The following is a 24,444-nucleotide window of genomic DNA, read 5'->3' on the forward strand; positions in this document are numbered from 1 at the left end:
GTTCTTAATTACATTCCAAAGCACAATACATGAAATAAATTCATGCCTTACCTCAGAGAGCAGTTATTTGTGGTTCTCATGAAAGAATCAATGTGATTGGAAAGGTGTGGATATTTTTAAGTAAACGCAAAAAATTGGTGTAGACAGCTTCTGTATAAACTTCTAGTACAAATGTCATTCCCTGAAGCTTTTTTTATTTTAACACTTTAATGGTAAGACCCTATAATGACCATTACTATTTTAAACCTGCTTCTGTAAACAAAAACTGAGCAATTAAGCCACTTTACACCCTTGTTAAAATTAGTTTATGTCAAATTTTCCTCTTAATGGAATAACACCAATATTTTACGTGAAGCTTTCTTTTCTTCAGGAATAAACTGGCAGGCATATTCTTTGACAAGAGACTTCATCTTGATTTGTATAAATATATAGTATGAGTTACCCATTCAGTCAAATTGACGGCACTCAATGCAAGGACATTTTGTACAATTAGGTAATTGTAAATGATGGAACAAGGCAGACAGCACTGTAGGCTTTTTAAAATTAAAAACTTAATGCTTACAATGCAGTTTAAAAATGACTGCATGCAAGAACAACTGCTCATATTGCCATGTTATCAGTGATAAAGACAGCTCCCTCTGGTGACAGCCTTTGAAGCAAAATGAAAAGTGTTTAGATTAGAATTGCACGTATGAAAGAGAGTTATAAGATCATTTTATTTTCTTACCCTGGCAGTAGGTTTCTTGATGGAGAACCCTCTGTACCACCCTAAGAAAAAAAAATAAGAATTTACTGGAGACAGTAAAATTAAATTTTGCCTTAATGATTTATTGTACGTTTTCAATATTGTTTTACTTCGTATTAATTACAAACAGATTTGTACAGTATGTGCGGCAACTGAAAGCACGCAGTATGGTGAAGACTATCCTTCAGTGCTCTCAGCTGCTGACTTTACCTGTGTCTAAACAAAAATTAAAGACATTTAAAAACATATATTATTACTATAAGAATACACTACAAATGTACACATGTACAGATGAGGACCTTAAAACTACAGCTCACATTGCAGATTGAATAATTAAATTAACAAATGGGAAAACCTGCATTGAGAGCAAATTATTATGCCCAGGTTGAGCCTGAACGCAGCAGGGAGTCCAGATATTGTAAACATATTCTTCAGTTTATTTTAAAGTTCTTCTAATTTTGCAATTTATACTTCAATGTAATTTCAGTCTATTTTTCTAAATATATTTGTATGTATAGGGCATTGTGCTTTGTACCAAAAAATCTCACACTGCAAAACAGAAAAAGGTCTGAAACTGTTAGACAAGGTTCTTTAATTCACAAAGCACTGAAAGAAAGTAAAAAGACACAGGTACAAAATTACTTATGGGGATCCTTTACTGTTCATATCTTCTAAAATAAATTAGATTAAAAAGTAAATACAGGTTTGAATTGACACCTTACACTCACTGCATTGCAGTATATTGAACATGTTGCCTGGCTCTTATGTGCTCAACCAGTAAATGTATGTAACAAAGACAAAGGAACTGGTGGTAGATTTCAGGAGGAAAAAGGTAAAACCTACTCCTGTCTACATCCATGGGAGTGGCATGGAGATGGTGGACTCGTACAAGTACCTGGGAGTGCACATCGACAATAGACTGGAATGGTCTAAGAACATCGAGGCCATCTATAAGAAGGGACAGAGCCAACTTTACTTCTTGAGGAGGCTCAGGTCCTTCAATGTATGTACTGTAGTAAGATGCTACATATGTTCTATCAGTCGGTGGTAGCGAGCGCCATTTTCTACGCATTGGTATGCTGGGGCCCTGGGATTAGAGCAGCGGATTCTAAAAGGCTGAACAAGCTCATCAGGAGAGCAAGCTCTGTCATTGGGTCTGACCTGGACCCCTTGGAGGTAGTGGCTGAGAGGAGAATGGTGTCTAAACTAGAGGCCATCATGGACAAAATTTCCCATCCCCTCTATGACAGGCTTGTAGAAATGAAGAGCACGTTCAGCAGTAGACAGATTCATCCATGGTGCGACAGGGAGCGCTACGGGAGGTCATTCTTGCCTTCTGCCATAAGACTGTACAACGCATCCACCTTGCGTCTGGGCAGAGGCAATATTGACAGTGACCTGTTTCTGGACTGAACGCATCTACACATCTACTGCTACATCTGTTCTCTTTCTTTTTCCCGTTTACAACCGTTTTTTGTGCAATACAGTATATGCCAGGGACCCGTGCAGTACATTTATATTTATATCTATATCTATATTTACATTCATATGTATGATACGATTTTTCTGCGTACTGTTCTGGTCTAGTTTGTTCTTTGTGTGTCCGGACTGTGAGTAACTCTTTTAGTGCACTCCTCACTGTACTGATTGTATTGTACTGTATGTATTGTACTATTATTATTATTGTATAATTCGTTACACTGTGGCTGTGTTGTCTGTGTAAAGCTGCTGTTGCACTGCAATTTCCCTCACGGGATCAATAAAGTATTTATCTAAATACAGTATGAAAACAAACTTGGAATGTATTGCATATAAGCAGACCCCAAAATTCAATGCATTTAAATTTTTTTTTAAAGAAAGCTTAACCCAGGTTTATGCTGATCATGCCTCCCAAGTAATCTGAAGCATTCTAATGCTGTTGGTTATCCAAATTAAGAACAAACAATTCAATTACAAACTTCACTAATACTAACTGTATTATCTTTGAATAAATAAAATAAAATAAAATAAATCTGGTCAATTTACACAAATCTGGTCATGAAAAATGGATCAGTTATAAAGTTTAGAAATACAATTTAATGTAACCCTAAGAAGCAGTTTTGCTACTGTATAATTCCATAGACATGAATTCCATTCCATAGACGTGAAAGATTAATTATATTACAGGCCAGATTCTATACTGTATATAATAGAAAACACTTATATTCATCCATAGGTACAGTAATATTGTGACTCTTTCTATACATGACAGCTTCAAATGTGAGAAAAAAATGTCTCATAAGTAGATTAGTTTCTTTAGAACGGCCTAATCCTCAAGATTTCAACATGCTGATTTCCCCGACTGTATCTTTCTTTGGATCTATTCATAGCCAGTGAGCTGAAAGGGAAACTAGAAAGCTCTAAACCTTGATTAAAAATGCTCCATAGCTACTGTTCCATTTTTATCTGAATGGCTTTTAGCCATGAATAATAAAACAGAATTGTGATCTTGTTAACATTTATGCATCATGAACCAGAAGCTTTGTTTCTAAAACTGTTTTCCAAATGGAAAATGCACAGAATTTATTTTCACTAAAACAGAAGAGTTGCACAGTGGATATCTCTGGCACTTCCTCTGCACCATAGATATATTTTTTGTTATACTGTATTTAGCTTTTCTGTTCGGGGAATCATGCAACAGGAGCCATCAACACATGTAGTATTGCATGACAACTCATGCTGATGCAGATGAAATGGCACAGCCTCCTCTCATTGGATCACAAGAGTTTCATTATCAAGTTCAAGTTCATTGTCATTATACTCATATACAGGTATATGGTATAACGAAATGCTATTTAGCTAGCTCTCGGACATAAGTAGTACAAGAAAAAAAACAACAACAATACAATTGTATAACAAAAGAAAGACAGAGACAACAGGCAGTGTGCAAAAAACAACAACAGACATGCAAAAACAGCAACAGGCAATGTGCAAAAAAAAACAACAACAGGCAATGTGCAAAACAACAAAAAGGTAACAGGTTATGTGCAAAAATATGCATCAACAGAATGAAATAAAGGGATATAAATTATGGGGAGTGAGCTTTTTGACATGTATGGTAGAGGTAGATTTCAATGTGTGTTTGAGTTTTTGGTAAGAAAGAAGGCACTGTGAGGTTCAGATCATAGGTGAGAGGTGAGGTGAGAGTGAGAGAGACTGGGAGTTTAATAGTTTGATCGTGCGGGGGTAAAAACCGTCTCTGAGTCTGCTAGTCTTGGCCCGAATGCTCTGGTACCGTTTTCCAGATGGTAGCAGATCATAAAGTCTGTAGCTGGGGTGTGTGGGGTCTTTGATGATGCTTAGAGCTTTCCTCAAGCACTGTCTGTCATAAATGTCCTGGATAGATGGGAGGGCAACCCCAGTGATGGACTGGGCAGTTTTCACCACCCGTTGTAGGGCTTTGCAGTCAGCAGCACTGCAGTTGCCATACCACACTGTGATGCAGCCTGTCAGTGTGCTTTCTGTAGTGCATCTGTAAAAGTTAGTGAGGATCTGGGGACATATCTTAGCCTTCTTCAACCGTCTTAGGAAGTATAGGCGCTGTTGCGCTTTCTTGATCAGACAGGTGGCGTTGAGAGACCATGTGAGGTCCTCGGTGATATGGACGCCAAGGAATTTAAAGTTACTGACCCTTTCCACTTCAGTCCCATTGATGTGGAAAGGGGCATGTCTGGTTTGCAGTTTCCTGAAATCAACGATCAGCTCCTTGGTTTTGCTGACGTTGAGGGTGAGGTTGTTGTCATCACACCACGTTGTAAGGAGATTGACCTCCTCCATGTAGGCCCTCTCATCATTGTCTGTGATCAGACCTACAACTGTGGTGTCATCAGCAAACTTGATGATTGAGTTGGTGTTGTGTTTGGCCTTACAGTCATGGGTATAGAGTGAGTACAGCAATGGACTAAGCACACACCCCTGGGGGACCCCAGTGTTCAGAGTTAGTGTGCTGGAGGTGTGGTTTCCAAGCCTGACAGCCTGAGGTCTGCCTGTCAGAAAGTCCCGAATCCAGTTGCAGAGGGAGGTGTTGAGACCCAGTGCACGGAGTTTCTTGACTAGTTTCTCTGGGATGATAGTGTTAAAAGCTGAGCTGAAGTCGATGAATAGTAAGTAGTCTTGTTGTGTTCTTTTTGTCCAAATGGGATAGGGCAGTGTGTGTGGCAATGGAGATTGTGTCATCTGTGGATCTGTTGGACCGGAAGGCAAACTGGTACAGGTCCACTACGTTTGGAATGGTGTCCTTAATGTGCTACATGACCAGCCTCTCGAAGTACTTCATGATGACAGGTGTTAGTGCCACTGGTCGGTAGTCATTAAGACATGTCACTGTGGTTTTCTTTGGTATTGGGATGATGGTGGTTGTCTTGAAGCAGGTGGGGACTATGGCTTGGGCCAGAGACATGTTGAAAATGTCTGTGAATACACCCGCCAGTTGATTGGTGCAGGCTCTGAGGAGGCGACTGGGTATGCCGTCGGGTCCTGCAGCCTTGCGTGTGTTCACTTTTAGCAGAGATCTCCTCACCTCATCTGCAGACAGTGAGAGCAGCTGGTCAGCTGCGGAGAGTGCAGTTCTGATGACTGGTTCTGTGTTGTTGGCTTCAAACCGAGCATAGAAGGTGTTGAACTCGTTAGGCAGGGAGGCATCATGGGCAGGTGCACAGATTATATAGCATATATTGTACATACGTAAGGTGTGCCCAATTTATTTTCCCTGTTTCTCTCCAAGACGATGCTTGAGTGAACTAAGAAGGGCGGGGGTAATGTGAGCAAGCTGAGGCTTGGTTTTAGTCTCCTCCTTTTAAGAGAGTAAATTGGACACATCTGCCTTGATTGAATGGTCAAAATCAAAAGAGAAACAAGAATGAGAGGGCAAAAACAGTAACTATTTGAGCTCTTTCTACTGTGTATACAGGATGTGTCTTTAGCATAGAAAACAGAAATTGCTTATTCACACAAAGAATAGCTTATGCATGATCAAGCTGTTTCAAAGTTTTTCTTGATGTTTCAAGAAATAGCTGGCACCCTGTATCAAATTTCTGCTAGTAAATAAAACAAAAAAGACGGACAGAATGGTTCCCCTTCCTTTCAGAATGTTTTGTGGTTCTAGAAATCTGAAAAAAAATTACAACTGCTAATGTGGGTTTTAAAATTAATACATGGCTTTAAAACAAAACTTAAACAACAAAATTCTTACTAGATCCTGCCACCTACAGTACAGTACACCTACAGTAAATCTGATCATTGCATCCCTCAGGTTTCTCACAGATTTAATAATAGCTTTGCAGCTATCATGGCTATCACCAGTTCCCTCTTCACCCTTCTCCCATTCATTTCCCAAACCAGCAAACTAAAGACATTAATTAAACTGTCTAAATCAATTTGATACTCCCCTTTGATAGTTTGAAATGTTGTTAGAGTCACAGGACATGGTTAACCTGCTTCATCACAATAATAGAAAAAAAGTATCAGTAGTACTGTATGTTAGCACACGTAGGGAAGAAAAAACCCTTGTATTGTGCTGTCTAAAGACTTTGACTCACATCACTAGTAAAGTGGGGAGAAAAAAAACTGTGTGACATTCGACTTTAAATTGCTGTAAAGCCCAGGAATAAATAAGTGGTTTTGAAGTTGGATTTGCTCATGCACAGTCATATCCACAAGGGGCTCCCCTGATGGATGAATCTGTGGATTATCACAACATGAGAAGTTATCAAAGAAACATTAGTCTGATGGAGCCATAAAGGCACAAGTCTCAGAAAAAAAAGGACAAGCAGTAATTATAGGAAACAGACAGACGTAAACAATTTAATCCTCAAACAACCATGACCCGAACCGAAACAGTTTCATCCAGCTCTCTATTTCACCTTCAGCATTGATGGTCCGCAATTCTCCTCCATAACCTGATATTCCCACACACAAAGTGATAAAACAGATTTTTTCTTCAGCAATGGTTTTAACTGTTCTTTTTCATCATGAAAAGGAAAATAAGAAATTAAAATTATATGAAATCAAAAAGATAAAGATTAAACCTGTTAGATGGCACCTTCTGGAATATTTACTGCAAGTGAAACTGTATAGATCCGTACGTAGTCCTAAAAACAGGTGCAAATGCGCAAATGCAGCATGATGTTGAGTGTTTTTGTGACTACTGTATGTGCCAACACATTTTCCTGGCTTTGCAACTAAATGCCTAACAGACTAGCTATGGGAGACGTATTACACGTACAGTCATGGTTCCTTTCAACTTCAAGGTGGAAAATACATGAGGTGATACTGTGCAGTTACCGTGTCAATAGCTTGATGTTATGCATCTTAACCTCTTTCACAGCTCAACTTAGCACTCACCACAGTGCATATCCAGGGCCTTGTATTATGACTCTACTCCACTGCAGTAAATTCTGATGTAAATGCTTTTGGCCATGGTGAAGGATTTGGAAAAGAGGGCAATGAGTTTATTAAATATATATATATAAGCTAGATTTCACAGTGTGTTTGCAGAGGGGACCATCTTTAATGGATGAAACTACAAAGAAGTAAAACAAAATCTGTATGCCTTAACACCTGAAGTAAGCTCAACAACTGAAATTTTCTTTTTCTTTAAGCTCTTCACCATGACATTAACCTTTATCTGATCCTTTGCAACCAATGCACACTCACGTACTGTAGCTCCCTGCTAAAACTATATGGACACTCAGGAGTATAAATGAGGCAGAGAATTAGAAAAGGCCATTGGACAGTTCTGATATATTTATTCATAGAAAAACTGCATTCTGTTTCATTAACTCATAAGCATATGTATGGAAAGACAAAGGCACATAGAATGTCCCAAGCAGATATTATGAAGTCAGTATTGTACCTTGCTTGGACCAATTAATAAAAATTCAAGATTTATTTGACTGCTTTGTCTAACTGTTTGTAGCACTAACACATTTTTCTTTTCATGTTATTCATTGAGTGGAAGACATTATAATAAGTTTAACTAGTTAAAATGTAATTAAGCAATTAATGTTTATAATCATTTTACAATAAAAAAAAACATTTATCAACAAAATCAGCATGTTACCATAGCCATCTTAATCAATGGTTCTTACTAAGATCCAAGAGCTCTGCTAGAGCAACACAATTATGTAATTAAGGTAGCTCGTATCAACTTTATTCATTGTTCAATGCATACTACATTTGTGCTGTATTTTCAAGACTTCCTACTTTATAATTGCATTATTATACTGTTCACTTGCGGTTTACTACATTAAGGGGAAACGTGCTTACAAGGTTCCAAATAATATATAGTAGATAAGTAGGTGTAGGTTTCTATAAAAGGGTTTATTATGAGAATTTTACCATACTTGTACAATCCCAGACTCTCAAGAGAGACCAGAAAACACCAGGAACTTGGGGCTCATCCAGATGTGTATAAGATGGCATCTCAAAATAAGTATTCAGCTGTACACAACTGACTTCCAGCATTACTATTTAGTAAAAATGGTTACAACAAAATACAGTAGATATTCGTTTGTTTTTTGTTTTCTACTTTGCTCTTGTTCCATTATCCTTTCATTCAGAATTTAATGTTTTTTCTTTCCAGTTTGCAAATGTCAGCAGGTGAAAATTAAACACATAAACATTAAGAACATAAAAACCCCATACAGACAAGTACCCAAGACCAAATCTAAACAAATGTCCCTGGAACTAGAGTATGGCTAGTGTCCTGCTACTGTATTCCACCCTTTAATATTCAGTATACTGGCATGTGCATTTTCTGAAATTTTCATTATTCTAGTCTTTGGCAAAATGATCGATTAGTAACATCAAAGCTGTTTTGTACAGAAGCTCAAAATGAGAAAAGATCATTGATTTGTTCTTCACTGAAGTGTAGTCTGCTCTATACTGACTATGAGAGACTATAAGAAGCCATTTCCACAAGACATTAATGCTAAACACCTTATTCAAGTATTAATAAATGATGAAATGCATTTATTAAGCATGCAGTTTTGGTTCTGGTCCACTGTTTTTCCATCTGAACAGGAAACTCAGAATGATAGTTGCATTCCATCACAGTAAAACTGAATTTATTAAGAATCAGCACTGTGGAAGAAATCGCTGTGTAGTAATTCCAAAGTCTATTAATCCAGAAGGATGTTACTGGTAAGTGGATGTTTTGAACAAGAAGAAAAACCCTTTAAGATTCACATTCTACAGTAATACTGTTTTGCAGACGCTACAAATCAATATAAGCACTCACACTTTTCATGCTAACCATGCTCAGACATTTCAGGGATTCCACTGACACATGCACAGGATGTACTGGAGCCCTGTTTTTTTTTTCTATAGCGGATTTGCAATAGCGGATCAGCAATTTGAGCACCACTGTAGAAAAACCTACTGCATACAAAACATTTAATCAGTAGTTCATTGAAGAATGAACAGCTATGATGCGGTCACTATAGACTCAAAAACTAATAAAATGGTAAGCAACTTTGAGGTTTGCAATACGCATACCATATCTGTCAATATGGTAGTACTGTCAATGGCAGTATACTAAAAATGTGTTTTCCCAGGCAAAAAGCTATCTGGTACTTGCCCTTTTTTAATTACTTTGTCTTGTCACAAGCATGTATGTTTTTCAGATCAGTTGTGCCTATATGTTCTATGCTCATTACCAAATTAAAAAAATACAAGTACAGAATGTGAGTTATGAAGAGATGCATTCAGCGATGCTGTAATTGCTTAAAAGAGCCATAGGCAAAAGATGAAGTTATGAAATGGAAGGGATTATGTGTCAAAAACAATGGATCAAGACCTTAATCGAATCCCACATATCATCCGACAAACTGAAGCAAGAAATCAAATCACTGATCTGTCGTCCACTCACTCAGGCCTGAGAGAGAGCATGGCTGTTTGTCTTACTGCAGTACATTCGAAACAAATGGAAAAAATGAACATTTTTGGTTTTCTATTTTAGTCAAAGTATGCAATGGCTATGACAAGAAGCACAATGACATGTTAAAACCCAGAGAGAAAGAAGCTGACTTCTGAGAGCTATATTACATCAAAGGCACAAGATGCTGGGCAAACAATCAATAAGGAATCAAACCCACCACAAGAACCTCAATGGTAATCTTAGCCTGTAAGCTACACTGCATTTCCCTGAGTGGAAGCTTGCCCTGTTTGCTAATCTTTAGAGATATATACAGATATTTCAATTTCCAGATCCCCAGCATGTTATCTAGGTGTTGTGGGAAATATTTCCATCAATGCAGCTGAATATACAGTATTAGATTAAAATTATGTCTGTTTTTACTAGTGTAGCTTCAAGCAATTATACTATAAAGAAATTATACTGAAAGCTCACAAGGTGAAAAGGATCTCAATAAGAAGCAAAGATAATCTGAATGCAGTTATAATTAACAACTGCAGATTAATGGCAGGTATTCCTCTGCAATAAACAATGCTGATGGTCCTTTATGTTAATTTACTTCATTAGATCAAATTTGACTGGATTCCTTTCTGTTTTCTTCAGACCTCAAGGTTAGATTTGTACTGCTACACTAATTCATGTCATTTGTGTGTTTTTTTACATTACAAGATCTTCCTGTTATTTTGCATTTAAAAAGTGCTACAGTATGCAGCATATGACTCTGTGACATTTCTTCAGAAAATTTCTTCTTTTCATTTCTTCAGAAAAAACAGCTATCCAAAAACTGCAAAAGGGATTATGCTTTTATTCATATATATATATATTGCACCGATGCCAATGATGTACTGTAGTTCATTTTATATCTACTGTATGTTCAAAATAATAGGAGAATTTGTAATGCACTACTGCTATTTTGTATTGTATAAGAAAAAAACACCCAAACAATATCCTTCCATATACAGTACAATGTTTTAGTGCTAGAATACTGAATCTGGAGACCAATTAATTGCTTCTACACAGCTTAGATCAGTCTCTGTATTCATCTGATTATTCTCTACTCTCCTGCAATTTCTGCATCTCTCCATTTGTTTCAGTAACCTAAGTCCAGTGATGAACTGTAATGTAACAGGATAGAAATAGCTCAGCAGCAGCCTTCCCCTGCTGCAGTCTTTTAGCATACGGCTCACTGCTTTGCTTCATGTTGCATGCATGTGTAACACTAACTGATGGAGAGGTAAATTAGTTAGCACTGCAAACACTAAGCTTGATCAATATGCCCTGCCCAATAGTTGTAATCACACTATTTTGTAGTGCTAAAGCTGTGCACTGTACAAGAAACACACAAAGGTGATACCACTATGCTTGTCCAAGTACATGTACAGTATATCAATAAGATTACATGAACAATGCACAAAATGTGACTTTCCAGTGAAAATGGATTCACCACTATCAAATTAAGATTTCAAAACTACATTCTGACATTGCTAAATTGTATCTACCTTCCATACTTAAATTCCCTCCAGTTACAGTACATTTCAAGCTTTAAATATTCACTAGGAAGGCTAAAAAAAGTAGGGTTATACAATTATCCCTTAACATTTCTCATTTACTAGCCTTCTTCTAGAAAATGTGGCAGAAATTATATTTGCAATAATTATAATAATTATTTTTAAAGATCAGGGATATTTTTTTAGAGTAAATGATCTAAACGTGAGAGACACCTTCTTCTCACACAGACATCATTTACTGTATGCCTGTTTGTGTAGCCTGTCCAGGCTCCTGTGAAGTGTAGTTCAGGACCCTATGCAGACGGTATAATCCGGAAGTTAGTGTAAACGGACACGAGGAGGAGACGACGATCAGGGCAGGTTGACAGACAGGGGGGTGTGACGACAGTGATCCGGTGCTCGGGGGGCGTGGCGAAAGGCAAACGAATCCAAACAGTCTTAGGGGGAATCCGGGGCGCAGTCCAGGGTCCAGGAACTGGGAGATCCATCCAAGAGGAGACAAATAAGGTTAAGATCTGGAACAGGGACAGGGAATAAAACCAGGGTAACGAGGCCAGGCGCCCTGAGCCCCGGACTCAGATGATCGGGACGCCATGATGAAGCCTATGCCGTCAGATCTCTCCTGAACCTGCTGGTAGGTGGGCTTCCGGGCGTCCATCTTTCAATGCTGAGCGAGGCATAGTGAAAGCGCCCACCTTAAATAACGATGGACAAACAGGGGGCAGGTGCACAGGATGAACTAAAACACGAAAGGGTCGGAGCGCCCTTCAGAGGATGGATGAGGATTTGTTTTCCACTTACAGTATATGTCAACTACCCTAAACAGAAGTTTAATACTATAAAGCCATAGTTTGAATAAGACCTCCATGGCAGTTTTAGGATCTGAAGTTAGTGAAAGTTACTGAAATTGTCATCTGAACTAGTGAACTAATATTCAAGTCAAACACTAGAGGCTAGCAAAACAAACAGAAAAGAACAATTACAGATGAAAAACAAATTCTGCTATGTAAACATTGTCAAAAACTGTTAGAATCCAGCAGCCTAAGTTTTCTTGATTTATTTTTGTACTTCTCATGAAGGCAGTTAAGCTTAGAAATATGAAGGATGTCTTTTAATATTCTTCAGAAAGAAACATACAGTTCTGGATAAGATGATTTTCTTCTGGCTACATTGGGGGCCATCAGAAACTTGAACAGTTGTTTTTCACTCCTGTGCTGAATTAACCAAGTCCAACACATTTAGACCCCCTAAGCTGCTGTAATTGCACCAAATGATCACTTCATGCAGCACTATCAGAAAGATGAGACTTCACCAATATTTTGGTGATTTTTTTCTTCTGTTCCCGCACTGACTTTATTCATGCAGGAAAAAGAGGAGTCAAAACAACTAGGACTAAAATGTCTCAGTACTGTCACTGTAGGCCATACAGTATCTGGCAAACTTGCCAATTTAAGTCTTTCATCTTCCTACATTCACAGAGACTCCACAAACATCCCCATTCTTATGTTTAAGGAATCAAGGTAGATTTTTCCAGGCTGACAAGTGTGTGTTCTTCGGTCATTACAACTCCAGCTGTGAGTCGTTCATAATAAATAGCAGTAACAGGACAGATAAATGGATTTACTTGCTTTTTATGTTAATTGAACATTAAAAAAAAACTCTGCACATGGATAAACAAAAAATGTTAAAGTGTTCTACTGTAATTACACGACTTTCATCGCATCTGTACAATCTCAGCTCACAGATGACCGAGTGCTTCAATCATGCCCAAGTGAAACAACAGGAGGCGCCTCCAGATTCTGGGAGCTCTTCTTCTCTGTTCAAAGCACAGCTGCACATGGCACACACTGCACAGAATGGCAATGTGGAGTGCATGCCTTCCCTGAAACACCCACTCTCCACATCTGCTCCTCTGAGCCCACTATAGCAAACAGGCACAGAATCTGTCACCAGACATAATGATGAGAGAAGCAACTGAGAGATTTTTTTTTAAAGCGGAGGCACTGGAAATGTAAAAATTGCTTTCATTTAAATAAACAAAAAACAAAATGGAGAAGCTCAAGTCATTAACTTTTGGGGCAACAAGTAACTTCTTATACGCACTCACAAGTGCAGGGGCTTTAAAAAGTTTAGAAAGATTTTAGAAAATGACTGCCATAAAACAAAAAAAATGCCATTTTACTTTTTAACCTTATTAAATGATAACCTTAACAACATCAGCATTGCTCTTGAACTGTAACTGGAGAGGAATGACCCATACAAAATTCAGATAGTTCGCCCAACTGTAATTATAGCACTGTAAAGTATATCTGGTCCTTATCTGTGTGTGTTTTACTGCTCTTGTAATAAGTGACTTTATTTTTATGGAACCTAAAAATTACTACAGCTTGTGTTCTAGTATAACAGAAATCTAGACCGGAGAAAAAAAGCTCTCCAGGTAGATGAAGTGTACTAATCTGTTCAATACAGAACAATTGATCCATTAATTTACTCTATATAGAAAGCTTTTTTTATTGTGAGGCCAGTGGTCTCTTCAGAATTTTACTGGGAATTTCAATAAGGCACATGCATAGTATTGGACACCCAGGTATTCAGGATGAACAAGAGCTAAATCTACATCTGGATTTATAGTGCCTATGTACATATGTTGGGGATGGTTAAGCATCCTTTTGTTTTATCATTTTGGTTACTAAAGAGTATTTCCATGTTAACCCTTGTATCCTGACAAATTCTGCTCTGTGCTTACACAATCTGGTGTCCCCCCTTAAATCAAGCAGTGCAAGCAGCAATTTCTCTTTTCTCCACCTATTGTGTAACAGGCGTATCAGCATACACAGTAATGGCTGCTTTGCATAACCTTGGGTGGTTCAGCACTTAAGTTGTACAGTAGATGAAGTGGATCCCCTCCTACAGTATATAAAAAGTGTTTTAATATCCTTTTGGATGAAAAGTGCTATGTACTGTACAGGCAAGGTATTTTTTATATTTAAGCACAATTAAATTGTTGGTTTCAAGGATGCTTTATAAATAGTTTTTATTATAAATTGGGTAGAGATTAGTTGTAGAATTTAGAGAAGTTTAAAAAAGTGATTTATTGACAACTTATCAGCTTCTTTTGCAGTTTTCTGACTCTCCTCAAACTCATTCGTGAAAAACCTTAAGAGGGGTTTTAAAGAAGAGGGGTGGTGGCACTTCAGACACTTACTGTATGATAAGCTCCACCTAGCGCTTCTAAATCCAATTTAATTTACAGGTCACTCAGTATTTCCCATTTCTCCATTACATTATTACCTTACTAAATGTAATGGTTTAAATCATACATTTAAGTCCTCTTTAAAGCAGCTATGCACTTACTCTACAAATACTTATTGGAGCCACCATACTGTATGTTGAAATTCTATAAATCTGTTGGTTTTATGTTTATGCTTTCAATGCCTATAGAAACCTGATCTCTAGAGACAACCATGGATTACATTTGCAGTCGTTTAATTTAATTTGCACAGCTCAAGTCTCATCTTTTGTCATGTACGGTTTTGCAGAATATGCAGTCTTAATTTTGCCACTTCAAGATTATTTTAAATTATATTATTTTAAATCATATTTTGATGAGATGTCATCCTCAAACGTTTTTGGTTCATGTCATCATATCAGCCTTAAATAACTACAGTTTTTTAAATTATTTCTGGCACCTATTAAAATAAAAGGTAAAGGTACAGCTTTGACAACACAATTGGGCAGCCTTTTCCTGAATCCCTTAACCCTTTCTATAAAAAGTACCTCCTGTATTCAGCTTTCGAATGCACTTACTCTTCATGTTCATTTGTACTCTCTGGTTCATACAGTATTTCACTTGTTTATTCAGACTTTTCTTAATGCCTTTAGGAATTTTTAATACTTGAATGAGGCCCTCTTGTAGTCTATATATATATAGACTATATAGACTATATATAGTCTATATATAAGGGTTATTGCTTTTTTTAAAATCTGGGAATGTACAGTATCTTGTTATTCTCTAGAGAAAAAACATATTTCTTGTAATGTAGTGATCAAATTGAATAAAATATTCCAAAGGAAGCCTTACTAGTGCATTGTACAATTATGTTTTGTGAACGCATATTTGAATTTTTCACTAAACATACAGTAACACTGGTTTACTTTAACATAACATCCCCTTGTGTAGATGTCACAGTGACAGACTTTTAACTATACTGTATGTCATAAAACATGCTTGCCTTTATTGCTTTTTCCCTAAATCACCTGTTAATAAAGCAACTATTCAAGGTTACTACAACAATCTTTACTTGAAGATAAAACCAAGAAATTAATCTTGTTTCTTCTTTAAAAATTCAACACTAAATCAAGTTTAGTGTTTTTCAGAATATGCTTTTGGAATTTGATCTGATACAATAGCTGGTTAGGGAAGTAAAGGTGAAGATCTCTGCGCTCTTGAGCTGTCACAAAGAAAGCAGCAGAGATGACAGTTTCTCTACCCTTCACCCTTTTACCGAACCAAAGGTTACTGTTCGACACATACTAATCACCATGTGTCATGACCTCACACAACCTACTGTACTTCTCTCACAAGTCAGAATTGACAGAATACAGAAACTTAATTTTTAGCACTGAGACATTCCATCATACAAAAGCCAATGCAAAATTAAACAGTATTAAAAAATCCATTTTTAATTTATTTTTTACAGGGACTATGTATAATACAGTAATGTGATGTACTAACTCTTATATTTTTTCTTTTAAAAAGCATCTTTTCACTCTTATGATCTGGGCTCTCATAAAGCATTGAAATTGATGTTTTCTCACATCTTCTCAGAAGAAAAAATAACTTTTTTTTATTACATTTGAATTTGTTATGATAAAGACTTGTGTGTGTTAAGTATATATACTACGGGACAGTAATGTTTATGCTTTTGCTAACAACTGTAATGATGTAACTAGTGTACTGTATAGTAAATAAGCAGGAGTGTTATTGTTTACCTACCTATTGTTTATGCATTTGCTAATACAGTAGCTTTAGGCATGTTACTTCAATAATGAAGCAGGAATGTTATTGTTTTCATACTTGAGTACCATTCTGTGCTGTATTAAGGTGAACTATTGGTGTTTGAGGGAACATTTTTTAATTCTGGAATTAAATGGAATTAATGGAATTTCAATTTTATTTATATTTATTTATTTAAATTAAGCTTATACTGTATAAGGAGGGAATTTTTATTTAAAAACAACACCTTTTTTGGAGACAGCAAAGTTTAAACAGGTTGCACACCGCCACAGGCAATGGAATGAATTCTTTTCTCAGATAGTCCATTGTAGTAGTTATCTCAGTCACTACAGGAGGAAAATGCATTAAAGTATACCAGAACATAACTGCATATTCTTAGCACTATGGCTTTTTTCAGAGTGTGAGCTGATGCCCATTTTAGTCTTGTCCGCTTCACTAGAGTCACCAGGTCAATGCATAAAGGGCCAACATTATAAACAGACAACATGGGGTACCTGAAGCAAGGTTTAAGAAATATGGCTCTAGAGGCTTTAAAAGTAGCTCAAGCAAGGTTTAAGAAACATGTTTAAAAGCTGAAACACTTTTAACTTATAACGTAGGTTTATTATATTTCAAACACTCAAAGACACAACACTACCCAGTTCCCCATTTTCCCTGAGGCTGGCCCTAAATGCTGATTAAATTAAAAAATGTGAATCTTTTAGAAACAAAGAGCACAGCTCCAGACAAAAACAGTGGTAATAATAGAGCTTTCTTTCTCTTGTCTTCAAACACCAGTCAGTTATGGAATAAAAACATAATTGTTTTCACTTTTCCCTCTAGAGAGCTGTGTGCAAACTCAGCTCAGAATGAACAGTGAGTGACAGTATCTTCCTAGTCCTCTGTGGACAGTTAAGCACATTAGCAAACTTTGAAGACAATTTAATAAGAGTCCATGCCTGCTTCTGGCACTGAAGACTGAATGGCGCCCAGGTCTGAAAAGCCACACTGACAGCTGGATCTCTGTAGAGGCAGTTCTGTGGCAATGCCCTAGCATTCAGACCAATATACAGTATGTGTAATAAAATCACTTTTTATCAGGGTTATCTGCATTGTGGGACACTATGACATATTGTAAAGTGTCACAGGAGAGGGTAACCATTTATACTTGAAGCTGCATACTATACTGTAGGTTAATGCCATTAAGTGCAGAGTGTGAATACTAAACACATATCATTCACTGGGTATTTATTCCCTGATATCTTTCCTTCCTGAGGACATTCATTATGTACTATACCATAACTGAATGAATGTGATCTATTATGAGAATTTTTAAAATATATGCAGTGTCTACTATATTCACTCAGGGAATATTCTATTTCCTTACTCTTAGTTGTCTCTGAATGCCCAGGAAGTCATGAACCACAGTAACTGTGCGTGGAAATGATCTATTTTGTTTATTTAGAGATTCTTTTTTCTTTCCCACTTTTACCACCTTGTTACGCATAATGGCAGTTATCCACAACACAGCATGCAATATATTTACTGTAGGTGTATGCCACTGGTGCACAAATTCAGTACTACAACAACAATTTGCCTTCAAAAAGATATAATGAGGTACTATATGAAATGATTCTTTGAGAAATTGTTTATCATTACCTTCACACTTTTCTAGGATCTGTACAGTCTCTCCAATCTCCAGAGTCAGGCCCTGTGACACTGATCCACGGAAACTGCAGATCACTGTGAAAGGAAACAGAATATTAAGTCAGAGGAGAGACAGTGGTTGAACCTAATAGGCAACCATATTCTAATCTTATATTTTTGATACATCATATTGCTAATCATTTTTCAGGTTTGGGATTATCTTTTGAGTGGTATAATTGACTAATGTATTAATACACAATGAATACTGTTCTTCAGTAGACATTTTTTAGTGTGGCTGAAACAGCAGGGACAAAGATAAAGATATACTGTAGGTATTATTTAGTCTTTGCAAGGTCATACATTTTTGCATAATAATGAACAGTAAACACTTAAATAGGATATTTTTGTAGTTCTTTATTTAACCAGAATTATCAAGTGCAAATTCTCATTTAATTGTAGAGTAAGCAGAAAGATTCTGAAAAGTAAAATCTTGAATAATTCACCACATAATCTGCAGTAGGTCTGCTGTATATGACCACAATTTTATATTGTGTTCCCTACACAAAACGGGGGTCAAACATAGTTCATACATGACAGAGGAGAGCAGATTGCTTTTGGCAATTCTTTGCAATTAGGTTAACTGTCAACAGCAAGTATTTTTTATATATTTTGTGGTGGTTGATTTTCTGTTAAAGAGGGAGAAATCAATCTAGTTCTAGGCCAATATTTTGAGCTTCTAGTATTAATCATAAAGGCGTACGTATAAAAATATTGTTATTGTTAATATAGTGGATTGAAGTTGGGCAGCATGGTGGCGCAGTGCTTAGCATTGCTGCCTTGCAGCATTGGGGTCCAGGGTTCAAGTCCTGGGGTGCTTCCTGTGTGGAATTTGCAAGTTCTCCCTGTGTTTGCTTGGGTTTACCCTAGGTGCTCTGGTCTCCTCCCATATTCCAAAATCATACTGGTAGGTTAAGTGGCTTCTGGGATGTGAGTGTGTGCATGTCTTATCCAGGGAGTATCCTGCCTTGCACCTACAGTATTGCATGCTGGGTTAGGCTCTGGCTCCCCTGCAACCTTATATTGTATTTCCCCCATAAAGCACACTGGATTCTATCCATAAAATGCATGTCATTCATTTTGACAGAACAATGAGAAGATCTGAGTCCCACATACCACTGGTTTAAGTTAACAATACTACTACATCAGGCAGAACCGGAGAGCATTTAACAATAAAAATTGCTTCAGTAACATCTTTAGGAAGTAAAAATCAAAATAAATAGAGGGGTTGCTGCTTTTGTACTGCTGTTTTATACCAAGCCACCTAGAGTACAATCTAATAATTTCACATTTTAAAGAACTGAAGGCAAATGCATAACAGATTTACTACATTGGATACCTGTGGATTTACTTTCTTATTCTTTGTCATACAGTTAACTTTTGATGACCTAAGACTAAATAAATTATAACACCTTTAAAATCAGGTACAGTATAATGTATTGATGTCAAATGCATGTGGGGAAATATTAAATCCTAAGGTATAACACAAAACAAGGATAAGAATTCAATATCCAATCACATGATATGGGGATTTACATGTGAGAATCCCATTAATTCTTAATATCGGCGCTATTGAAAAAGCAATCGCTTAAGCGGTACAACTGAATAAAACTTTATTTCACTTGCTGAGCACTGATCAGAACTTGCTCATCTTATTTTAAGTTCAAAATTTCTGATGTTTTTTTTTTTGGCTCATATAATTTTTTGGCTCATATAATTTTCACTAACATGTCTTTGATGGGTGGGAAAGGGATGGAGCTAGTGGGTTGGCCCACACAAACAGTACATGGAGAGGACATAAGGACTCCACACAGGCGGTGCCCCATTCTGGAAGTGAACTCGGGACGCCAGTCCTGTGAGGCTATAGTGCTATCTGCCATGCTAACACGTCTATCCCTAAACACATCAAAATAAAAAAACAGCTCCATAATCCTAACTTCCCTAAAAAGTGATATAATCAAATAATGATTGACTAGGATTAACAGTAAATGAAAAGAAAAAGAGGCCCCAACAAGGGCTCCAATCAAATAACTAAGAATGGGGACAAGGACACAATACTGGGCCTTTCCTGACAAGTCATCACCATAAGCTTCACATTTATACTGAAAAATTAATAAACATATTGAGCCAGATTATAAAGATGATTCTATAAAAGCCTGTGTAATAAATATTTTCAAACAAAATTATATAACACATCCCCTAAACCCCTAAGGCAAATTGTTCCAAAGCTGTCTGGGCGCAATTACTTAATGTACTGCCCAACCCCATTTTAAATATGTAACAATCCTGTGTCACAGGGCAGCAACATGTACCTGGGTCACAGAGAGACTGTTGAAAGAAATTTCAGGCCAAGGTCACTTATATTCTTTGAAAAAACTGTACCTGAAATCAGAGCAATGGGCCTTGCACAGAAGATTGTACTGAGTAAAATGTGGTTCTGTTTGGCTGAATTGTGGCACTCCATTCCATGTTCAGTAAATCCCTGGCAAATACTTTTTGATGAAACCAAGTGTACAAATGGAGAGTCTAGCCATAACCAGAAAATGTACTGTGCAGATTACTACACTACACTATTTGGAAATACAAAAGAAAACTGAAACAGATTTTACAATTCCAAAATTCCTTGAGTAGCATGTAAAACATCATTTAAGCCTCAAGTTGGGAAAACTGCCATTAGAATAATAATAAAATTAAAAAGATTAAGTGGCGGGAGCCAATAGAATAAATGACGGGGTGGATAAAACATTCAAATTATCTCTTGAGCTTTATTAATGTAAATCTCTTTCTGGAACAATTAGTGATGCGCAAGAGGATGAAGCACAACCTGGGCCTCTGTTTGTTTTTCAATGGAGTCCGGCCTGCTGTTTCTCCTAATCAAGCTGCTGAGATGGAAAAGTTTGTGCCGTATCTAGGCAACCCAGTTACCATTGTGAGAAATGGAAAGCGCTGGTGAAAAGGACCCTGAAAAAGAATTCCATCACCTTGCTTCTCACAAATATTTAAGGCTTACAGTAATCTCTGGGCAGCACTACCTGTCTGCAGTTTACACATTCAGACTGAACGGGAAATAAAGACTGCTGTTTCGTGGTTGCACAATAACATATTTTGTTGCAGAACAGTGTGTAACAGGTTATTTCAATTTTACTGACAGAAAATCTCAAACGTTCTGTTTATAGTGTGCATAGCATGCCATCTGTATACAGTATATAGGGCACTATATTCGAAACACTAAAAGGAATAATAGGGATCTACTGTAAGTGCTTAAGGATTTTGAATATAGGGTTCACTTCACAGAGTACACTATATTCAGAATGTGTGCTATAAGTGCCAGAGTTTCTGTAATAGGTCAAACATACTCCTCAAAACCTGCCACAAATGACAGGCTCTACTAAAAGATATTAGGAACCATATTCACCAAGATTATCCTGGGACACAAAAATGTACCGTTTTCTTAAAAATTAAATGGAAATTAAAAAGTTAAAAATGATTAAAATGTTAAATCATACAAAATACAGTATGATTAAACTGCCATACTGACTTTGGAATTTACACAGTTTACACAACACCTGTGTTGTGCTGTACACATTTGCTATAGGTATATTGCATACTTTGTAAGGCAGTATTTGTAAGACAAAAACAGCACTATTTACAGGAAGGACTCCAATAAGTACAGCCTCAGCCTTTTTGTACTGAAGGCATCAATGTTTCCTGTGTCTATTCAAAAACATAGTGGAAAAGGACTCCATCTTGGAAGCACCGTAACTTATTTGCACATTCAAATCTCCCTCAGCCGAAAAAATACAGAAAAACATACAGTATCTGAAAGAACTATGCATCTAGAGTAAGCAACAGTATAACTCACAGATAAGCTCAGGGGACTTTGCAGGACCAACCTATACACTAAAATAGTCTCAGAATACTTGCCAGACCATTGATAGTTTGACGATTTGAGAAACAATAAATTCCACATCAAAATATAATTTAGCACAACAGGTATTGGCTTGAGTATTAGTACACATTGGAAATATTTGCCTGCAACTTCAAAATGGTATACTTTTAGCAATTATTGTAAACTTCACAAATACCCTAGGATATTCTATGTAAAATAATTTTTCCATATTTGTAGTATAGGACAAAAAGAAAATGGAAGGGTGAGTCATTCTTAAGAGAAAAGCATTATTCTTGCTTGACATGTTGTAACAAGGTTAGTTAATAGATTTTATGACTTCCCAGTCGACATTTTACTTTACCATCGTATTGAAACATTATGAGATGCTGAGAGGCACCATCAGTCAAGGTTATTCTGAAGAGTCACACCACATATAGGTATGCCAAGAAGGGTCTCTAACACTTACAGATAGTACAGTCGGATATACTGTATTTCCTCACTAAATTAGAGGAGTTGACTATTAATGCTGATCAAAAAAATAGTGCTGTCTAATAATGTATCCTAAAGAGGTCACTATTGTCTTACCCTGAAACAAACATGAATTAATCTCAATTACTGTCAGATATTCAGATGTCACTGTCACCAAACAGCGATTTGACCCCTAATTAATCTGAACAAGTATACCCATAGTCTTTCTAAGGGTATTTTCATTAACCTCCTGTTGCCACAATGAATTTGTCAGCAAATTTAACTGGTCACATTTGAAGATTTCAAAATAATATATGTATTAACTTGAAATAATATCTGACAATTTTAATATACACAAAAATATTGAAAGATTGGAAATATTTCATGAAAACGTATGTACTATAACTATATTTGTTATATCAGGCCTGTTATGAGGGAACAATACAAATATTTTTCACAGTATAAACACAACATTTTAATTAAGATAAATAGCTTGTCACATTAGCATTTGCTTTAAGGCTTGCCAACACTTCATATACAACATGTCCATGCCATTGCTAACACTCAAAACAATATGCAAAAATAATTTGTGAAAAGAGCTTCAGTTATAATTTGGCCAGCTATTAAGAAAGCAAAGAAAACTTTACTGATAGATGTCTGTTGTAATCAGAGTGACCACTGGAACTGAAAAACAGCAGAACGCTAAATGAGCTTTAATCTTTGTCTTCAGAAAAAAACAACCCACTGACACTATTGCTGCAGTCTTTCCTGGTTAAAAGTACAAAATTTATTTAGTAAGTCTGAACAAGATTAGGTATTTGCTGTTGAAGAGACTCATCTCTAAAGATCTAACCTGGACTGTGAACACTGACTCTATCATGAAGAAGGCTCAGCAGCGCCTTTATTTCTTGAGGTGCCTCAAGCGATGGGGGATGCCAACACATGTGTTGGTGAACTTCTACCGCTGCACTATCGAGAGCGTCCTCACCAACGGGATCACCGTGTGGTATGGCAACACCTCTTCGCGAGAAAGAAAGGCACTGCAGAGAATGGTCAATATGGCCCAGAAGATCATCGGCTGCGGTCTCACCGAGATTAAACAGCTCTATGAGGACCGCTGCCGTGGTAGAATTCTGGCCATCACAGAGGACAGTCACCACCCCGGGCATGAGCTCTTCACCCCACTGCCCTCAGGCAAGAGATATAAGAGCATACGGACACTTACCACTAGATTCTTCAATAGCTTCTATCCACAAGCAGTGAGACTGGCGAACACATTTAGCCATCCCCCTCGGACCACACCTACACCATCACCATCTACCTCATTGTAATTTATTAATTGTACGTCTCCAGTCATTGTTTACACGTCTGTATTGTTTACAGTCAAACTGTCTGCATGTTTACTTGCACATTGTCTATTGTTTGTTTGTACATTGTCTTGATGCACTGTTTGCACTTTGTTTTGTTTTTTACACTTGTTTTATAATCGAGAGACTTTCTGTAAGTAAGAATTCCATTGTACCAGTACCGGTTACATATGGCAATAAAGTTCAAGTTCAAGTTCAAGTTCAAGTTCATAATTAAAGAAAAATATTATTTTCACAACAGGATTACCACTTACTGTATCTAATAGTACTGTAGCATTAAATACTACACACTCTATTCAGACTACCCCTGAAAGCATTATGCCTTCTTAATGATTCACAGTTGTTACCATGGACTTCAACAACATCTTTAAGCTGCAATAGAATTGTTCTGTCACAATCTGTCACACTGTGGATATGTATGCATACAGTATATATACAGTACATACATGTATGTGAGTATATACAGTATATATATATACAGTATACAGTATAGTCACACTTTCTGGATGTCTGTGTATAGGACATTAACATTTAAGACCACACAAGAATTTAATCTAATCTTAAAAACAGTGCTTTACAACAGAAAAACAAATATACATTAGCTGTTCTCTCCTTCTTAATTATGCTATTTCAACCTGACTTGATCAGCATATGTCCCATATCACATTTGATCTCATTCTAATCTTGTTTAATTTAGATACAACAGCTCAGGCAGACCTCCAGGTAATACAGTAACATGATTAATGTAAGACACACTGATACCAATAAAAGAGATGTCACTTCCACAAGAAATATACCATAAATATTTCTGTAC

The 24,444-nt window shown here is 36.9% G+C and overlaps 1 protein-coding gene across 25 annotated transcripts in view; it reads right to left on the minus strand.

Annotated features, from left to right (window-relative positions):
* The window catches only part of dock3 (dedicator of cytokinesis 3), a 255,429-nt gene that overhangs the window by 166,955 nt on the left and 64,030 nt on the right, over positions 1–24,444 (minus strand). For all 25 annotated transcript variants that reach the window (XM_088636650.1, XM_088636657.1, XM_088636664.1 and 22 more), the window contains 2 exons: positions 17,862–17,945; positions 728–768 (listed from right to left, as the gene is read on the minus strand). In XM_088636650.1, the coding sequence (XP_088492776.1) occupies positions 728–768; positions 17,862–17,945 (125 nt within the window). The remainder of the gene's footprint in view (positions 1–727; positions 769–17,861; positions 17,946–24,444) is intronic.

This window comes from Lepisosteus platostomus, chromosome 6 (assembly GCF_059453375.1).
Source record: "Lepisosteus platostomus isolate fLepPlt1 chromosome 6, fLepPlt1.hap1, whole genome shotgun sequence".
Taxonomy (NCBI): Eukaryota; Metazoa; Chordata; class Actinopteri; order Semionotiformes; family Lepisosteidae; genus Lepisosteus; species Lepisosteus platostomus.